General features: G+C 40.2%; 1 protein-coding gene across 4 annotated transcripts in view; it reads right to left on the bottom strand.

Moving 5' to 3' along the window:
• Nucleotides 1–5,431: 5,431 nt before the first annotated feature.
• The window catches only part of PIK3CG (phosphatidylinositol-4,5-bisphosphate 3-kinase catalytic subunit gamma), a 35,940-nt gene continuing 21,887 nt past the window's right edge, over nt 5,432–19,484 (bottom strand). For all 4 annotated transcript variants that reach the window (XM_061413968.1, XM_061413965.1, XM_061413966.1 and 1 more), the window contains one exon: nt 5,432–9,000. In XM_061413968.1, the coding sequence (XP_061269952.1) occupies nt 8,722–9,000 (279 nt within the window). In that variant the 3' untranslated portion in view covers nt 5,432–8,721. The remainder of the gene's footprint in view (nt 9,001–19,484) is intronic.

Genomic DNA, 19,484 nt, shown 5'->3' with positions numbered 1-19,484 from the left:
AAAGCTGATGGAAAAATATAAATAGAAATTAGTAGCCTTGTCAATTGATTCTAGTTTATCTGACTTGCCTTAGGCCTGAAAAAACCCAGGGACTAATTTGTATTGATTGGAATAACTCATCAGAGAAAGATGCTATTTAGATTTCTTTGGTATCTGATGTTGGCATAAAATAGAAATATTTTCTATTTCTATGATTTCTCCTTTGAAATCCTTTCTGGAAGACACCATACTTAGAAAGTTGTTAAGATTTCCATCATTGAAAATACTCTGAAGGGTCACAGTCCAAGGATGATGCCATTGAACTTTTCATTTATATTTCTCAAGATTCTTCAGCTTCCATTGAAAAGGAAGAGAAATGACAGCTTCTGTTTATTGAACAAAGCAATAATATAGAGCCAGACATTCTACTTAAATGCTTCATTTTCATTATTTCATTTAATCTGCACAGTCAAATCTGCAAATGAGGGACTACTGTCCTCTCAGTTTCCAGAGGAGAGGGTTGAAATTTAGAGACTGGATAGTTTTGTCAGGAGACAATCATTGCTTGAATGTGGAATGATCTAATACCAAAGTCACTTAACTGCTCTCTTTACTGCCCCACCTAATCCAAATTGCTGCTGCAGCATCTGGTTCAGACTCACAGAGATTATCGCCAAAATGCTGGCTTATGGTCCAGCACTTCTGCCAGGATCTCTCATCTCAGACTCCTCTCAATCTGCATAGATTAAAGGAGTCAAAACCATCTACCCAGTGAAACCTGGAGAATGTGCTCTGTCACCATGAACAGTGATTTTCTCAGCAAGGAGGTGCTTCCAAAATGAATAATGGTCTTCTCTGGTTTCCAGAACCGTGAGTTGGAGAAAGGTCAGGGGTTTGGCAGTGGTTTGTGGGCATGAGGTTTCCCCGACGGACGGCCTCTGTAGTCACAGACCAGTTGTTTTGTAGCACAGGTGCTTGGTGATGACGCAAATGCAAGCTGCTGGGTTGGAGGCCAGACTGGTCCCTGATAGTTGGAGTCATATGACTGATGATGGGAGATGCTGTTCAGCCACAAACCTTGCTTGGGGCTGGAAATGATAGGGGTAGTGGTGGGTGCATTTGCAGACACTAGGCACCCATTTTAACTCTCTGAGTGTCATCAAAAGAATTCTGAGTTTGATTCTCTGAGTATAAAACTTTGATGACTGGCCATTTGCTGGGAGGACAGAGAGAAGTGCTGCTGAGATGCTGCAAAGGGATTTTATGCTCCTTAGTAGGTCTGTTTACATCTCCATTACATCCTCCAAGTCAGAGAAAAATGCGCATGATGAACCCAGACTCAGAGCTCAGCTCCCAGAAAGGAAAATTCTTACCAAAGCAGTAGGCAGTGAGATTTAAGCCACACTAATAAGCAAATGCTTATTAGATGCTAAAGCTGAAACTCCAGTACTTTGGCCACCTCTTGCGAAGAGTTGACTCATTGGAAAAGACTCTGATGTTGGGAGGGATTGGGGGCAGGAGGAAAAGGGGACGACAGAGGATGAGATGGCTGGATGGCATTACCGACTTGATGGACGTGAGTTCGATTGAACTCTGGGAGTTGGTGATGGACAGGGAGGCCTGGTATGTTGCAATTCATGGGGTCGCAAAGAGTCGGACATGACTGAGTGACTGAACTGAACTGAATAAGCAAATGTGTAGAAAAAAATCTGACATTCATGAGAAGTGAAAATGAGGCAGTTTGCACCTCTGAGGGGAGCCTTAACCGTGAGCTAGAGAGTTCAGCATGGGTGCACTGGCTGTACAGGTTTGCAGAGCTGAGAGCTCAGTCGCACAAGACATCACTTAATGATTGAAGAGAGCATCCCTGGAGGCCTCTCTCTCAAAGCATTGACATTTTAGGAGATGGATGGGGCTGTCTTAGCATAGAGCAGATAACAATCAGGCAGGGTCAGGTAAGGCAGAAGGCTTTGACAGGGTCTTCTTCATGCCAAGAGGTTTCAACAACAACGCTGATGCCAGTGCTTGATAATTATTGACTTCACATGATTGTTTTCCCTCTGAAAAACAAAATTTTCTTAGCTTTTAATGAGGCTCTATGGTAAGCTATAGGATAAGATTATCATGCAGACTGCATTTTCCCTCACAAAATGAATGACTTAATTTTTTTGCCTAGTTAAGAAATCCAACTAATAGAAACTCAAATTCCCCAAGATCCAAGAGAAAAAAATGACTGCAAGGTAAAAAATAGAGTCACTACTAATGGTTTGGTATGAGTATATCCCCCAGTCTTCAAGGCATACACAAACCTACATTTTAACTTAAATATAACTAAAGAAACACTGTCTTATTACCACGTTTCATTCCTCAGCAGGTCATAGATCTACCTGGTTATCAATAGACTTTGATCTACCTTTTCAAGGGTTCATAACAGTCCATTGTAAGGATGTGATTTTACCAGTCTGCTACTGAGAGGGAATTTTCAGTTGTTTCCAATTTTTTGTTATTACAAAGAATGCTGGTAACTGTTTTTATCCAAAGTCATTTTGTTCTTGTCCAGGAATTTCTGAAAGATAAGTTCTTGAATGTGGACTTGCTGGGCTAGGGAATAGATTCCTTCTTCATGTTCTTAATTTTGACAAAATACCATATATGAATTTACCAACTTGCTCTGCTTTCAACAATGTAATAGAGTGCTCTTTCTCTCAAATTACCACTAATTCTGGGCATTACCAATATTTGTTTATTGGATGGTGAAAAGGAACTTAGGTTTTAATTTGCATTTGTTTAATCAGTAGTAATGTGGACTCTGCTGTGATGTGCTTAATAGCCACAATGCATTTTTTGGTGTATGAATTAGATGTTTTCTAATGAGATACTTGTCTTTTACTTAGTGAATTATTAGAGCTTTTAAAATGCATTAATAATATAAGCACATTGTCATATATTTTGCTCACAATTCAATCTCTTTGGTAACAGCAGAAAATATAAATAGATATAGTTACCTAAATTCTGTGATCCTCCTAGCCCCCCAAACCCCACAGAATTTTTCATTATTGATACTGTATCAGTTTCCTAGGGATGGCATAACAAAACATCACAAACTGGGTGGCATAAAGCAATAAAAGTGTATTCGCTCTCAGTTCTGGAGCCTATAAAGCTGAAACCAAGGTATTGGCAGGGCCATACTCCCTTGGAAGGTTCCAGGGGAGAATCCTTCCTTTCCTGTTCTAGTCTCTGGTAGCCCCAGGAATTCCTTGGCTTGTAGATATATCCTTATAATCTCTAGTTCCTTCACAAGGCATTCTTCCTCCTCTTCTGTTAAGTAGATGATGGATTAGGGCCCACTTCATCTTTTTATTTAAAAAATTTTACATTCTTTTGTAAATTCCTTTCCATTATGGTTTATCTCAGGATATTGAATATAGTTACCTGTGCTATACATTAGGACATCGTTTCAGTTCAGTTCAGTCACTCAGTCATGTCCTACTCTTTGCAACCACATGGACTGCAGCACGCTAGGCCTCCCTGTCCATCACCAACTCCAGAGTTCACTCAAACTCATGTCCATTGAGTTGGTGATGCCATTCAACCATCTCATCCTCTGTCATCCCCTTTTCCTCCTGCCTTCGATCTCTCCCAGCATCAGGGTCTTTTCAAATGAGTCAGTTCTTGGCATCAGGTAGCCAAAGTATTGGAGTTTCAGCTTCAGCATCAGTCCTTCCAATGAATATTCAGGACTGATTTCCTTTAGGATGGACTGGTTGGATCTTCTTGCAGTCCAAGGAACTCTCAACAGTTTTCTCCAACACCACAGTTTAAAAGCATCAATTCTTTGGCGCTCAGCTTTCTTTATAGTCCAACTATCATATCCATTCATGACTACTGGAAAAGCCATAGCCTTGACTAGATGAACTTTTGTTGACAAAGTAATGTCTCTGCTTTTTATTATGCTGTCTATGTTAGCCATAGCCTTTCTTCCAAGGAGTAAGTGTCTTTTAATTTCAAGGCTGCTGTCACCATCTGCAGTGATTTTGGAGCCCCCCAAAATAAAATCTGCCACTGTTTCCACTGTTTTGCCATCTACTTACCATGAAGTGATGGGACCAGATGCCATGATCTTAGTTTTCTGAATGTTGAATTTTAAGTCAATTTTTTCACTCTCCTCTTTCACTTTCATCAAGAGGCTCTTTAGTTCTTCTTTGCTTTCTGCCATAAGGGTGGTGTCATCTGCATATCTGAGATTATTGATATTCTCCTGGCAATCTTGATTCCAGCTTGTCCTTCATCCAGCCCAGCGTTCCTCATGATGTACTCTGAATATAAGTTAAATAAGCAGGGTGACAATATACAGCCTTGATGTACTCCTTTTCCTATTGGGAACCAGTCTGTTGTTCCATGTCCAGTTCTAACTGTTGCTTCCTGACCTGCATATAGGTTTCTCAAGAGGCAGATCAGGTGGTCTGGTATTCCCATCTCTTTCAGAATTTTCCACAGTTTGTTGTGATCCACTCAGCCAAAGGCTTTGGCATAGTCAATAAAACAGAAATAGATGTTTTTCTGGAACTCTCTTGCTTTTTTGATGATTCAGCCGATGTTGGCAATTTGATCTCTGGTTCCTCTGCCTTTTCTAAATCCAGCTTGAATATCTGGAAGTTCACAGTTCATGTACTGTTGAAGCCAGACCTTGTTTACACATTGTAAATACAACAGTTTACATCTACTAACTCCAAACTTCCAGTCCATCCCTCTCCCTCCCCATTCCTCCTTGGCAATGGTAAGTCTATTCTCTATGTCTGTTAGTCTGTTTGTTAGATAGGTTCATTTAAGCCATATTTTAGATTCCACATATAAGTGATATCATGCGATATCTTTCTCTTTCAGACTTACTTTACTTAGATGATAATCTCTAGTTCCTTCCATATTGCTGCAAATGGCATCATCTCACTCTTTTTATGGCTGAGTAGTATTCCATCACATATATATACTATATCTTTTTTATCTACTAATCTATCTATAGATGTTTAGGTTGCTTCCATGTCTTGGATGTTGTGAATAGTGCTGCAATGAACAGAGAAGTACATGTGTCTTTTTGAATTATAGTTTTGTCCAGGTAAATGTAGGGCCCTCCTCATCTTAACTTGATTACATGTATAGACACTATTTCCAAATAAGATCACATTCACAGATATCAGGGGTTAGGACCTCAGCATATGTTTTGGGGGGACACGCAAGCCACAACAACCCCCATCATGAAGTGTCTGCTATCACCAACAAATTATAAATGTTTTAAGGACTGGGACTCAGTCAGCTTTGTTCATATCCAATATTTAACACAGTGTCTCATAGGTAGTGGGCACTCAGTAAAGATTTATTGAAAGAAAGTATTTGAGTTTTAGGACTATCTTAACTTTCAGACATTAAAAAAAATGCATGCAGAGAACACAAGATATAGGATTCCTTCTTTTATTTAAATTTACGTATAAGAATTTACAGTGGAAACACAAACTCGAGAGGATGGGGCTGTCTGGAGAGGGAGTGGACCAGCTCTCTGGATTCACTTAAGCCAAAGTATGTGCTTTAGTTCCCTAGCATCTGCCCTGAAAATGAATCTTTGATAAAATGCAGACAAGCACCTAGAATAAAACCATTTGATTGTGTGACCAGAGTTATTTGGTTGGATTAAACTTAAAATAATACACCAGGACCTTTAAAATTCCAAATTTCTTTTTTCTTTATATAGTAAAGTATAATTGAAAATTTATTTCACAGGGCAAAGGAGCCTCACTTAGCAAATAAAGGCCAGAATTTGCTCCAGAAACTTACTTTCTAAATTACTTTTCAGACTCATTTCAAAAAATAATTTTCATTTATACAGAACTAACAGCCTCCAAATTATGCTGCAGAATTCCAACATCTAAACTTTTCTTTTTTAACTAATTCATCTCTTGTAAAGGATTTACCTAACAAAGTTAACTTTTTTAAAATCAAGAGTTTGCTCTAGGAGTTGATATATTTTATTAAATGTCTCCCTTCTCTCACCAGTATCACTAAAGCCAGGCAAATGCCAGGACAAGGTTTAGAATATTCTCTATGTTTTACTTTACTTTAGTGGCCATAGTCCCAGTTCCAAAGCCTTGGATCAGTATTTAAAGGCCTAATGTACAGCCATAGAGATGAAGTATTTCAATTAGAGCAGAGGCAACATTTTTATCGGGTCCGTTGTTATCTGTACTCACACAGATGTGATCTAAATGTAAGCTGAGCACCAAAGCCATTGTTCAGATATGCCTGGTGCCAGCTCCATAGAAAGATGACTCAGGTTCTAGCACATTTTCAAAGGTATAAAAGTTATGGGCCATGTGATTCATTAGGGACAATGAAGGAAGCACACAAAGGTGATTTTTGTTTATTTGCAAGTCTATAGAATTAAACCTGTACCTTCATTGGAACCTGGAAAAATTAAGCTCAAAGTGATGTGCATAGGTATAGAATCAGCATAACTGAAGGACTTGTTCACTTGAGCAAGTTTGTACACACCTGCACCAATGGGCTAAATATAAATACATCCCCTGTAATTCTTCTATCAAGATGATTGCTTCAGCAAAGCAAATAAGTGGAATCTGTGCAAGGTTTGGGCTTGACTATGCGTTACGAAATTAATGAAACATCCTCTTCTGAATGAGAAAGCATCAATCTTCCTGTTATTGAGAAAGAATGGTGGGGAATAGATGGTTTAAAAATACTATAAAATGTCCATCCTCCATTAACACAGAGGGATAAACATTTGATTACAGGTATGGTCTTATGTACAGGGCGATAAGTGTGATTTTAAAAGGATGAATTGTCAAGGAAGAGGAGCGTTTTCTAGATACCTTAAGAGTCAAGGAAAGGCTCAGTGGCAAGGAACCAGTGTTTTTGAACACTGGTTGCTTGTTAGAATCTCCTGGAGGTACTTAGAAAAACAGTGATGTCTGGGCCTCATCCTAAACTAATTATAACCCAAGATGGGCACTCAGGCAGGGTATTTTTAAAGTATCCCTGGTGATTCTGATTTGCAGCTAGAGTTAAGACCTACTGGACTTTTGTGTACTCATAAAGAAAAGTTTGGTGTACACCAAAGTCCAACATGTATCTATTTAGAACATTTAAAAATTAAATATTTATTTATATCCCAGTATACTTAAACATAGGGCTTCCCAGGTGGTGCTAGAGGTAAAGAACCCACCTGCTAATGCAGGAGATGTAAGGTGCAGGTTTGATCCCTAGGTCAGGAAGACCCCCTGGAGGAGGACATGGCAACTCACTCCAGTATTCTTGCCTGGAGAATCCAATGGACAGAGGAGCCTGGTGGGCTATACAGTCCATGGGGTCACAAAGAGTTGGACATGACTGAAGTGACTTAGCATGCATAATTACTTAAGCACAGACGCCATTAACAGTTATTTCTATGTCAAGTAATAACTATAGATAATTCTAAAATATTTTATAAATAATTATCTTTCTCTGTTAACACTTCCAATAAATAGTAAAATGTTTAAGAGATGAGAATAGTTTTTAAAGAAGACATTTTAACTATTTTTAGGAAATTTGAAGACTGTGTCAGAGTATAAAGTTCCTTTAAGTTGTGAGATGCATAGGGCAAGTAGTGTTCTTCCTAACCTGGAGATCTTTTTAGATATTAAATATCTTCTTCCATTAAAAAAGAAAGAAAAAACTTCTCAGGCCAAAATTTAAAATTAAGGCATTTGGAAATTCATGCATATTTTCTAGACTCTCTCCTTTAATAATGTACCTTTCAAAAACCCCAACAAACATCTCTACAAGTACCTACAATTCTAGTATCCCTAGAGGAGAAATTGTTTTTCAACTAATTGTTGAGTTCCAGGGTAAATGTATTCTTGAAAATTTCACAACTCTGCATAAAGAACTTTGAGAAGGTTGGAAGTGAGGAAGAAGAGAGACAGGGAGGAAGGTGGGGAGGGCTCAGGGGGAGGAATATAAAGGCCCAGGTGAGTCCCTTTGGTTATTTCCTGCTTCTGTGAGGAAGCAGGCTATCATAATTGCACTTGAGAGGTTTACTCTGTGGGCAGAGTTGAGACAAATTTTGCAATTCATAATCGTGGAACCAGAGCAGCAGATGAGGGCCAGGGCACAGAGGTTCCAATTTTCCATTTGGTGTTTGTGAGTCTCAGTGGTAATAGAATCTGATGACAAAAGACCCTGAAAAGAGGAGCTCGCTTTCCTTGCTTTTGGCACATTAGTAACATCTGCAGACACAGAGGGGATATTTAGAAGCATTAGAGGAATGAGACAAAGGTCACAATGAGCATGTGTTTTTTTTTTTTTTCCCCATAAAGAATTTGAGAAAGTCAAGGATAACCAAAATTGAGAGGAAACCCAGATGAAGAGATGTTATCAATGATTCTGAAGAATTTCGGGAAGCACCCAATAATATGATAGTCAAAACATCAGTCACAGTGAGGGGGTAATTAGGCTGTTTAAACTTAGAATGTTCTCCAACATCACTGAGACAAATGAGAAACAAACAAACCTGCAAATAAACCTAAAACTGAACAGCACTTAAACAAACAATCAGGCCGATATTTCTCCAGTGAAGAGTTCAGCTAGGAAAAGAACTATGTTTCTTAAGCGGCAGCTTTCATAATGTTCTAGGGCATTTTAAATCAAGTTCAATGACTGTTGTGCTTACTTAAAGCTTTTTAATTCTAGCCCAAGGTATTAGGCTGAATGTTTCTCTCCTTGTTTGATGCCAAGAACAAGATGTAGAAACCAGTTAAACTGCACAGTCCATCCTTTGTCCCTGCAAACTTCAATCTGATCCAGAAAATACTTTTTAGCATCCTCCTCGCTCTTCCCTACTGTTAGGGCATCCCGAATGTATTCGATATCTTCTTTGCTGGTTAACTGGGGCATTCCTGTCATCAACATCATGGAGAACAGAATGATCAGTAGGTTTGTGTGATGACGAAGGGCTAGGTAAGCCTTGACGCACACATCCTGGATAAAGGAAAAGAAAAAGCTATTAACTGTTGTTACAGTGACAAAGTAGGATAAGGACCTGCAGACTGTTTTGGAATTTACATGGCTTTCTCCTGTCCCTGTGAGAAAATCATCACAAGCAAGGCAGTCCCCTGCCTCAGATGAAAAACACTTGACAAGAACATAGACCGCTTTTACAGTCTCTGAAGCACTGTAGAGTGGTTACAAACACCTAGGGTATGCTCAAAGAAAACTGACACAGAAAGTTTCATCTTATTTCTTATTCTATCTTTTTACTTCGATTTCTTTCCTAGGGAGTTGAGGGTGGACATTTCTGTAGTCTCTAAAGAGGAATGAGTCAGTTTTTGAACACCATACTGGAATCAATTAAGTTTATGTAAGCATAAGTAATGTTTGCTAAGAGCTAACGAAATCCAAAGAAGAGATGGAAATGCGGTTTTTGAGATCTAGCTAGTTTTCTTCATTTTCCAATGTGTCCTATTTTAAGAAAACAGATGAATTAACTTCTCATTGTCCGACTCTCAAAATTGTTGAATGACATTTGGAAATTTAATATAAACTCTGAATACTGAGAGAGAGAGAGTTTACAACAATGACATGGCTGCTGCCTCCTCTAAGTCTTAGAGTAGGTGACCGGTGGTTTAAACTCACTTCTGAAGCAGCAGGCATGTGCATGTCAAATTGTTCCAATGTGAAGAAAAGCTACAAGGTTCCCAGTTTTACAACATGAGGACAGCCCAACCTTTATACCATAATTTGACAAAGATGGTGTGTTAAAGAAAACTGAAAGGAATAATTATGGGTTTAAATATTTTAAATAAAATACTTACTGGGTAAAGTGTTAAGAGAATAACATAGCCAACTGGGGTTTATCACAAAATTGCAAGGTAGTTCATCATAAGGTACTGGGATAAAATCCACTTTTGAGTTTTATAAAATTAACATGTAACTTAATATATAATGAACATGTAATAATGTGAAGAATTATATGAAATTACCAGTCAAGATCATTTTGAATAATGAGTTTGGGGAAAAGAAATGCATAAAATTAGAAAATTGAAGGTAAAATCATTAGTATTTACAAATAACAATTGTCTTCTAAGAACATTGAAGGAGGGAAGAACTAAAATACTATTGAAACTAGTTTTTATTAAACTAACTTTTTATGAAATTAATAAATAGAATGCTTTAAGTAGGAGCTACCAGTTAGAAAGTGAAGAGAAAAGACATGCTGTGAATGCAGTCATGTCCAACTCTTTGCTACCCCATGGACTGTAGCCTATCAGGCTCCTTCATCCATTGGATTTTCCAGGCAAGAGTACTGGAGTGGGTTGCCATTTCCTTCTCCAGGGGATCTTCCTGACCCAGGAATCGAACCTGGGTCTCCTGCATTGCGGGCAGATGCTTTACCGTCTGAGCCACCAGGGAAGTCTGAAAAACTAACTTTTTATGAAATTAATAAATAAAATGCTATAAGTAGGAGCTACCAGTTAGAAAGTGAAGAGAAAAGACATGCTGTGAATAACGGTAACAACCCCCCGTGATTTCTGAGGTAAATACCTATACAAAAAACATGCAGAACTCGTTTTTTAAAGCTGTAAAAATTCACTGAAGCATGTAAAAGAAAACTTGAACATGTGAAGTGTCAAGGCATGTTCCTCACTGATAAAAGTGCTTATTATAAAGATAAATGTTCTCAGATTAATATATAAATAGAATGAAATTGAATAAAAATTCTTATTGGATATTTAAACTCAGATAAGTTTTCAAGTTTGTCTGGAATAATTAGGGCCTGAGACAACATTTTGACGAAGTATAGTAACAAAAAACAGTGCTTGCCATTAAAGCACATTATAAGGTTATGATATTTATAACTGTGTCTATTCTGTTCCAAAAAAGATAATACATTTTGTGGAACAGTAGGGAAAGTTCAGAGATATCTAACTTTAAATATTATATATTACATAGTAAACATAAAATAAAGGCTACTTCTCAGATTAGTGGGGGAAATATCTATTATTTGGTCAATGGGTCTGGTACAATTGACTCATAATTTGGAGTGGGGGAGAAATAGTTTATTCCATATGATATATCAAGACAAATTCCAAAAGGATTAAACATTTAAATATAAGAAGGGGAGACTTCTCTGGTGGTCCAGCGGCTAAAACACCATGCTCTCAATGTGGGGGGCCTGGGTTCAATCCCTGGTCAGGGAAGTAGGTCCCACATGCTGCAGCTAGAGTTTGAATGCCACAAGATTCCACATTCTACAGAACAGATCGAAGATCCTGCATGCCACAACTAAGACCCAGCACAGTGAAATAAATATTTTTTAAAAAAGTAAAATTTGAAAAAAAATGTAAGAAGGGAAAATATTAATTTAAACAATCAGGAAATGAGAAAGGAAGGACTTTAAGAAGATGATTTCCAAGATGGAATTGAAATGGAAGATGGAAAGATTATGGAAACTTCTAATTTTTGAGGAAAAACAGCTATAAACAATATTAAAAGAAGCATAAAATGAGAAAAAACATATTTGCAACATGACAGATCACTTCTTTATTCCTAGCCTTCCCCCACCCCCCATAGCTCTTACAAAGCAGTAAGAAAGAGACAAAGAGATGGCTAAAAAGGTAGGCCAAGGTTACAGTAGACCATGCATGTACGCTGTTATTTCCATCATGTCTGACTCTTCACAACATGGTCTGCAGCCCGCCAGGATCCTTTGTTCATGGAATTCTCCAGGCAAGAATCCTGGAGTGGGTTGCCATGCCCTCCTCCAGGGGACCTTCCCAACCCAGGGACTGAACCACATCTCTTATGCCTCCTGCATGAGGGTTCTTTACCACTAGCGCCACCCTGGAGGACCACAGTATATCATACTACAAGATGTAAAGCCAGATAGTAAACATTTGAAAACACATGCAACTTCATTAGTCCATCAAATAAATGTAACTTAAGATGAGGTGGGAACATTCACCTACCAAACTGAAAAGTCTTTTTTTTAATTTTTAAGGATAATATCCAATGTTCTTTCATAAGCTGATGGTAGATGGGAATGGTTATCCTTTCACTAGCAGACAACTTGCTAACAGGTATCAAAAGCTTTAAAATACTTATAAATATTATAAAACTGAATTGTGATGGTTACATAACTGATACATTTGTCAAAATTCATAGAATTGTACACCTAAAAAGACTGAATTCTGTTCTCTCAATTATGTTTCAGTAAAAACTTGACTTAAAAAATGTCAGCATCTTTTTACTTGACAATTTCCAGGCTAGGAATTTACCTTAAAATTTTTTGGTTAATATTGCAGTGATTTATCTATAAGGATTTTCATTAGAACATTGTTTAATATTGTAGAAACTTGAAAGCAACCTAAATATCCTACACTTGGAGGTTGATAAGAAGGGTTTATGAAAGTTTCTGTGGCTTCATGCTCTGAAACTACTATAATGACTCTGTAGAAGGGTATATAATAAACATGTAAAAATGAGTTAAAAAGCAGGTACACAGCAACACATATAGTATAATCCCATTTTGGTAAGTGGACACAAAATATTTACATAGGAAAAAAGAATGTAAATTTACAGGCCAAAATGTCAGTAGTGATTTTTCCTTTTGCCTTTAGAGATGGTCTTGTCTGTGTCGCCTGAATGGGGCAGTGTAACTGCAGGGATAGTGGGGGTCAGGCCTCTGTCATTCTGAATGTCGAGGCTAGATTGTGTATATATCACCCTGTCCAGATACAAAAAGGCCATGGACTCTTCTGGCATTTTTGAAGTCAGACAATATGTATCAAATGCCCAGCATAGAGGCTGGCCTATGGGAAGGGTTCAATAAATGTTAATTCTCTCCCTTCCCTACCTGGAGGTGAGAGCAACTCTGTGTCTCCTCTCTGCTCAGTCACCACAAAGCAGGAGACCCATAGACCCACAGCACTGGTGGGGCTGTTCCTGCCATGGCCCAGCCATCACCCTGCCCTGGAAGCAGCCCTGGTGCATTAGCACTCTTGCATTCTTAATGACTCCACTTACAGCTGGAAATCATTGTCTTTTGCTCATCCCTAGGACCCACTGACAGCTCTCTCATCTCTTGGTAATGATACAGGCTAGAAGCAGGCTTCACCCCAGGCAACCGTCTTGTTAATGTGCCAACTTGCATACTCTTCACAAGGGTGGAAATGAGGATGCCTTCTGATTTTGAAATAGATGACGTTCTGATTTTTAATCATCTTCTAGCTTTCTGTACACGGAGGGCTCTGGGCAAACCCCCTGCTGTCTGAGCCCACTGTGTGGTCAAGCTTTTTATCAGAATAATTTCAAGGAGGAAAATAAATCTAGAACCAGGTTATTATAACACCAATCCATAGATGCTCAGAAAATATTTAAGTGGCTCTGTACCTATCCACTAATCTTTGTAGCCACAGAGACACACATAAAGGGAAAAAACCATTCTGCTGCTCTCCAGAGTCCTTCTATATAAGGACTTTCTGCTGGCTTGAATTTATTTGGTTAATTCTAACTTTCACAGGCAAGGGCCATTTCTGTAAGAAAGACCACACACCCCATATTGGTAAGACACACTGTCTAAGTTCTGATGGGTGGTGTAGATGTAGAGATGTAGTACAGATTTAATTATCCTTTGCTTAAAGGTGTGTGGAAGTGAAGTGAAGTGAAGTTACTCAGTCGTGTCCGACTCTTTGCGACCCTATGGACTGTAGCCTACTACGCTCCTCCGTCCATGGGATTTTCCAGGCCAGAGTACTGGAGTGGGTTGCCATTTCCTTCTCCAGAGGATCTTCCTGACCCAGGGATCGAACCCAGGTCTCCCGCACTGTAGGCAGATGCTTTACCGTCTGAGCCACCAGGAAAAGGTATGTGGGGCAGTGGCTAAAAACACAGAGTCACACTTCACTGCTTGGATTGAACTCTTGGCTTTATTACTGACAAGCTGTTTGTCATCAGAGAGGTTATTTAACCTCTCTGGACCTCAGTTTCCTCATCTCAGAATCTGAATAACAGTAACAATAACCCCACACCATGCAGTTGTGGTGAGATTCAAGTGCTGTTGTAAGCGGTTGGCTATTATTATTGACAGGATGAGCTTTTGCCTGACTGAGCACACACTTCTCAATGCTAAGGAGTTCACCTTGCCATCTAGACCTGTCCAAAATATCCCTCTGACAGCAGAGACCTAGGGGTGGGGTGAGCTGGGGAGATAAGCCCCACTCCCACCAGTGTCGATGGAGGAGGTGTCTTGGTCCTGGCCCCCGAGGTGGGCAGGATGATGGAAGCCTATGGCACCCAGCTACATCTATAGGAGGTTCTCTAGCTAGCAGGGGCTCTGATGGACCCCAAGGGTTTGATTTTAGACTCAGATGAAGGATCTGTCCCAGCGTCTTGACCATGCTGTCTCAGCACAGGCCTCTGGTTTGAGCAGCTGTGAGGATGTGGCATGGGGGAACTCAGGAGGAAGCACAGAATACAGAAATTGCTGGCTGTAGCAACAGAATTTCCCCTTGTGCCAGGACTGTGGGGCACTGACCTCAGGCATCTTCCTCCTATCCTTCTCAGCTGTCGGTTGAGGCTGTGTACTATTGAGTGGAGGAGAAGGGGGAAGGGAAGGCCCTGATTTGGAGCACTTGGTTTAAGGCACTTGTTAACAAGTGTGAGCCTGGGGAACAGTGTAACATTATTACTGTCATTGGCTGGACCACTACTCACGAATAAGTAGATTGACCCTACATAGTACATCTGCTCTTTATTTCAGAGTTGATTCAAATACCTTAACTGACAATATCCGGAACCAAAAGAAAGATGCCTTTACAGAGCTACCCTTCTTGTAAGTCTTAGGAACAAAGGAATTCATAACCATTTCAGGGTCAATCAACACTTTGATTTGATTCATCATCAACTTATCAGTTCACTGTACCGAAAACAAAGTCCTTTCTATGCATAATCTATTAATTTTTTAACCACCAGTGAGCTATGGCTGCTTAAATGGTCCAATGTCATGTGGAGTAGTCCTACTTTTTCTTAAAACCAAATGCCTCCATTCTCAACTAGAAACAAAGAGGAAGTGAAATACTACTGCACACAGCCACAAGAATGAGGAAGTAACCTCAGGGCCATAAAACAGAAACTCCAGAAAAAGAATTCAGCACTGAGGGGAGAGGGAAAAACAACACTCACAAATACTCGTCAATGAGAAAGAAATGTTCTCACCCTCCTAGTTTTCCAATGTGGCCTCTATCTATTAGAGGAAGGAGATAAGGGGAAAATGATATTTCATTTGAAGAAGATTTCATTTCTTTAAATAAGAATCAATCACTTGACTCAGCAATGCCTTTAGAAGTTATTTTGGCAAAACAGAGAAGATCACTAATTAGCAGACCTAACAATGTAGGAATCTGGTAAATCCGAAAGAAGAGTGTGTCCAACTCTTTGCTGTGCATTTGCAGAGTTTGACTTAGGATTGTTGTAAGGACTTAGAAATGATTCCCAGACTAGCTCTGTCTCCCAGGGGAAGGGCTGTATTGCCTTCTTCTCAAGTACTTGGCTAGGCACTCATTAGAAATCTAAAGGTTACAATTAAACTGTTCTACTTTAAATATTCTAAATAGACAGTATGTAAGGGTGTGTGCGTCTGTGTATTTGTCTTTTAGCTTTGTTCCAAAAGAGGGTTGAAGGTGGATTATTTAGATACATAAGAGTCACAATAACATTAATTAGAAGTGGGTAGTAAAAGCAAAGGGAATAACATGGGAAATGATCCACAATGGGTTTGGAAAAGAGACTAATTTAAAACTATATATCACAAATCCTACAGACTTGCTAAGAGCAGCCTTCAAATAAATCTTCAGTCAAAAGGAAAGGTGAATCTGTTACTTCATCCAATGTTCAGAAGATTAAAAAAAATCTATTTGTTTAGGAGAAACACAGCTTTTCTGGAGACCAAGACCTGATAGAACTTTTGCAAGAGGATCTTTATAAGGAGTACACTTTGTAACATGGTGAATAATGTTCTCGATAATATTCTGATGGTAGACAAAACATTTCTCTAAGAGAAACTAAACACAGAGAAGGATGCCAGTTGGAAGGTTACTCTTGATAAATGTGTAGAAGAAAAGGGGTCTGATCTTAGGAATGGAGTGACATCGCATGCTGGTGGATTAATGCACAAATCCAAACCAAGGCCATCTCTCCAGTCTTGTATTCCTATCTTTTCCAGAAAAGTGATAAAATTCAGGAAAGCTTATCTTAAGTTCCAGCAATTCTACAAGCCCATGCAAGCCTGTATCTGGCAGAGAAGTCACTCCAGCATATTCCAGCTCCTACCCATGGCTGATGCAAATCCTTCTCTGAGGGCATCTTGCCATGGAGAGAGTGAAGAAAGGGTGAAACTTCAGGCTTCAGACCTGGGTGGAGGAGGCTGAGCTCCACGCCGTTAGTGGGCCAGGGTACAGATCCCGAGAGGATGCAGATCCTTTATCAACTCAGTATAGTATGAGCAATTCAATAGATAAACTCATCTCCCTGTTGAGCTATAATAGGCCTTGATCACATTAATTTGTGATGAATCAGTTGAGCTCCAAGTGGTTTCTTTGCTTGGCTCTCTACCCCGCGCCCCCCCCCCCCCCCAATCCAGCCAATTCACTACTTCAGATTGGACACAAAGTTCCCTCCTTGACTCAAATTCTGCTATACTCTCCCACATATACCTAGGTTCCCCAGACAACTATATTTTTTGTTCATAAAATATTGATACTAAATAATAACTCCATGCCCTTTCTCATGTTTTTTCTGCCTGGCTGTGCCCTCCCTGCATCTGCTTGGCAAAATACACGTGAAATCAGATCTTAAGGCCTCGGATGAAACACTTCCTTCATTGCCACACCCCTCTTCTACCCCCCAGGGCAGGAGTCCTTGTTCCCTCTGCAAACCTTGGGTAAAACCCTAAACCAGAGAGCTGTGTGAGCATCTCTTTTGTGGGTGCGCTGGGCCGATCCTCTGCTCATGTCAGCTGGGCCCAGCAGTGCGACCGCCACACCACTAATAATCTGCCAGTGCATGATGAATGAATACTTTCTGTGCCAAAGCCAAGTTAAGTGTGGGGCAAGACTCACTGCTTTAAAATTAGGGTGGAGACTTCCCTGGTGGTCCAGTGGTTAGGACTCCACTTTCCAATGCAGGGGGTGTGGGTTCAGTCCCTGTTCGGGAAGCTAAGATCCCACATGTCATGTGGCCAAAAAGCCAAACCATAAAACTGAAACAATATTGTAACAAATTCGGTAAAGATTTTAAACAAATGGTCCACGCCAAAAAAAAAAAAAAAAATAATAATAATAATAAAATGAGGTGAATCAGGGACCAGTCATATATAAAGAGGGTTAAACTGTAAAGGTGCAAGCCTTGCCTGGACCTCGTACAGGTCCCGAAAGGTAGTTATGTGTTGAATGGGTGTATCCTCATGGAGCAGGAGAAACAGTGCCTGGTGACTCCAACAGGATGGAGCAGGAGGCTGAGAAAGCCCGGTCTGGCAGGCAACAGGTATAGACAATCAGAGGTGTAGACAAATGCAGGGGTCACCGCACAAGGAAGGGATTGGGAGCCTAGGACGGGGGAGTGATGGTGAGGTGGCCTCAGTTCTCAGAGGAGTGTCGGATGCTGGGGTCTCTGTGGTGCCCTGGTCCCTGTGGCTGGAGTCAGGGAGAGCACGTGACTCTCCACCAAGGCAGCAGCAGGAGGGAGCATGGTCCCAGTTTTAGAGGCAAGTAAACAGGCAGGGCTAACATGTTAATAGGAAAAGCCTCAGCTTTTCCTATAATAGCTTGTGATCTGAGATAAGAATGAGACCACAGCAGAAATGGATTTTGAATAAAAGTTCCTAGGCATTGGAGCTGGGACTCTGTGTAGCGACTTGGTGCAGGGCTGAGCCTGATGGTTGAGGAGCCTGGGGATGCCCTGGCTTGGGAACAGCCTGTGGTGGCAACACAGCAGGACCTCATATATTAAAGCAACACCATGAATAGACTCCAGACCTCTCTCTTATCAAACCCTTCTGAAGAGTGACACCTAGGGGCGAGTGCCTTTTAAGTATGCTTATCACCACCCGTATGTGAACTGTGCATGTGAAGAGGTTATCTGACTCCCTTGACTTCTTCAGCTCCATCTGACACACATTTGCTAAGTGCCGACTGTGTGCAAAGAACATCTTGAAAATGCTTGCCTCCACAAGGCCAAGTTTCATTCTCCTTGCGAACAATATTGAATGTACACTCTAGGTCTATACTGTATGTCCTATTGGCGTGACTACTACTCTGATGGGGGTAGAGGGTAGTCATGTTTATGTCAGTAAGGAAATCTCTACAACCGTGATTAAGCATCAGATGACATTTACATGTCTGTATTATTTACCAAAACATTAGGTTTCATAATTAGGCTTACTTCCTCTCTGGATGTATGGTATTTAAAATACATTGTAAAGGCTTATTAACTAACATCCAGGCAATGGCAGCCTGTGAATCTGTGCCTGTCACCACTTCATAAACTCACTAAATACAATGAATTGTGGGGACGGAAGAAACCTGAGGGGTTCCCTAGTCTCATCTAACTCCTCCTGGGGCAGAAATTGCTCCTCTACCAACTGGTACCACGTGCAGGATGCAGGTCAGACGTGGTCCTGTTGTGATGGATCCTCGGAAGGCAACAGGCAGGGGGCTGTGGCTGGGATAACACCAGGGACCTCATCTAGAAGGGCAGTGAAGGATGTTCTAGGGAGGAGGCCCGAGCATGGGGCAGCTGAACTGGGTGGAAAAGCAGAGGAAGGCCTTCTGGACCCGGTGAGAGAAGGCAGGTGAGAGCCGTAGGGTAAGGCTGGAGGGGGGCAGGGTCTCTGAGGAACAGCGTCTGGCAGGGCAAGCTTAGATGTTCAGATTTAATTCAAAATGAGATGAGAAGCCACTAAACAGTTTAAGGAAAGGGAGTAACACTGTGTCTGGTTCTTAGGTTCAGTTTTTAACCAAATTCTGATTCATTCGGTCTTGAAGGTGATAGCGGTTGAAATGGGATTAGAAGTCAGATTAAAACTCAAATGCAGCATTTTTCCAATTACAATGTTCTCTCCTCATTCTTTTCCTAATCCAAATGACAAAAGAGAAGTAAAAAGTTTGAAATATTTAAAGCTACAATGATACCATTGATGAAAGAGCTTGTTTAGGTAAAAGACAAAATGCTTAATAGAATAAAGGAAACAATAGAAAGTTGAAATGCCAGGCTAGAAGTACAGGCTAGAAAAAAGATTGCTGGGAGAAATATCAATAACCTCAGATATGCAGATGACACCACTCTTATGGCAGAAAGTGAAGAGGAACTAAAGAGCCTCTTGATGAAAGTGAAAGAGGAGAGTGAAAAAGCTGGCGTAAAACTAAACATTCAAAAAACTAAGGTCATGGCATCTGATCCCATCACTTCAT

The sequence above is a fragment of the Bos javanicus genome, chromosome 4 (genome assembly GCF_032452875.1).
Source record: "Bos javanicus breed banteng chromosome 4, ARS-OSU_banteng_1.0, whole genome shotgun sequence".
NCBI classification, from domain to species: Eukaryota; Metazoa; Chordata; class Mammalia; order Artiodactyla; family Bovidae; genus Bos; species Bos javanicus.
Note: the sequence above shows the minus strand (reverse complement) of the source record. Positions and strands in the feature narration are given on the sequence as shown.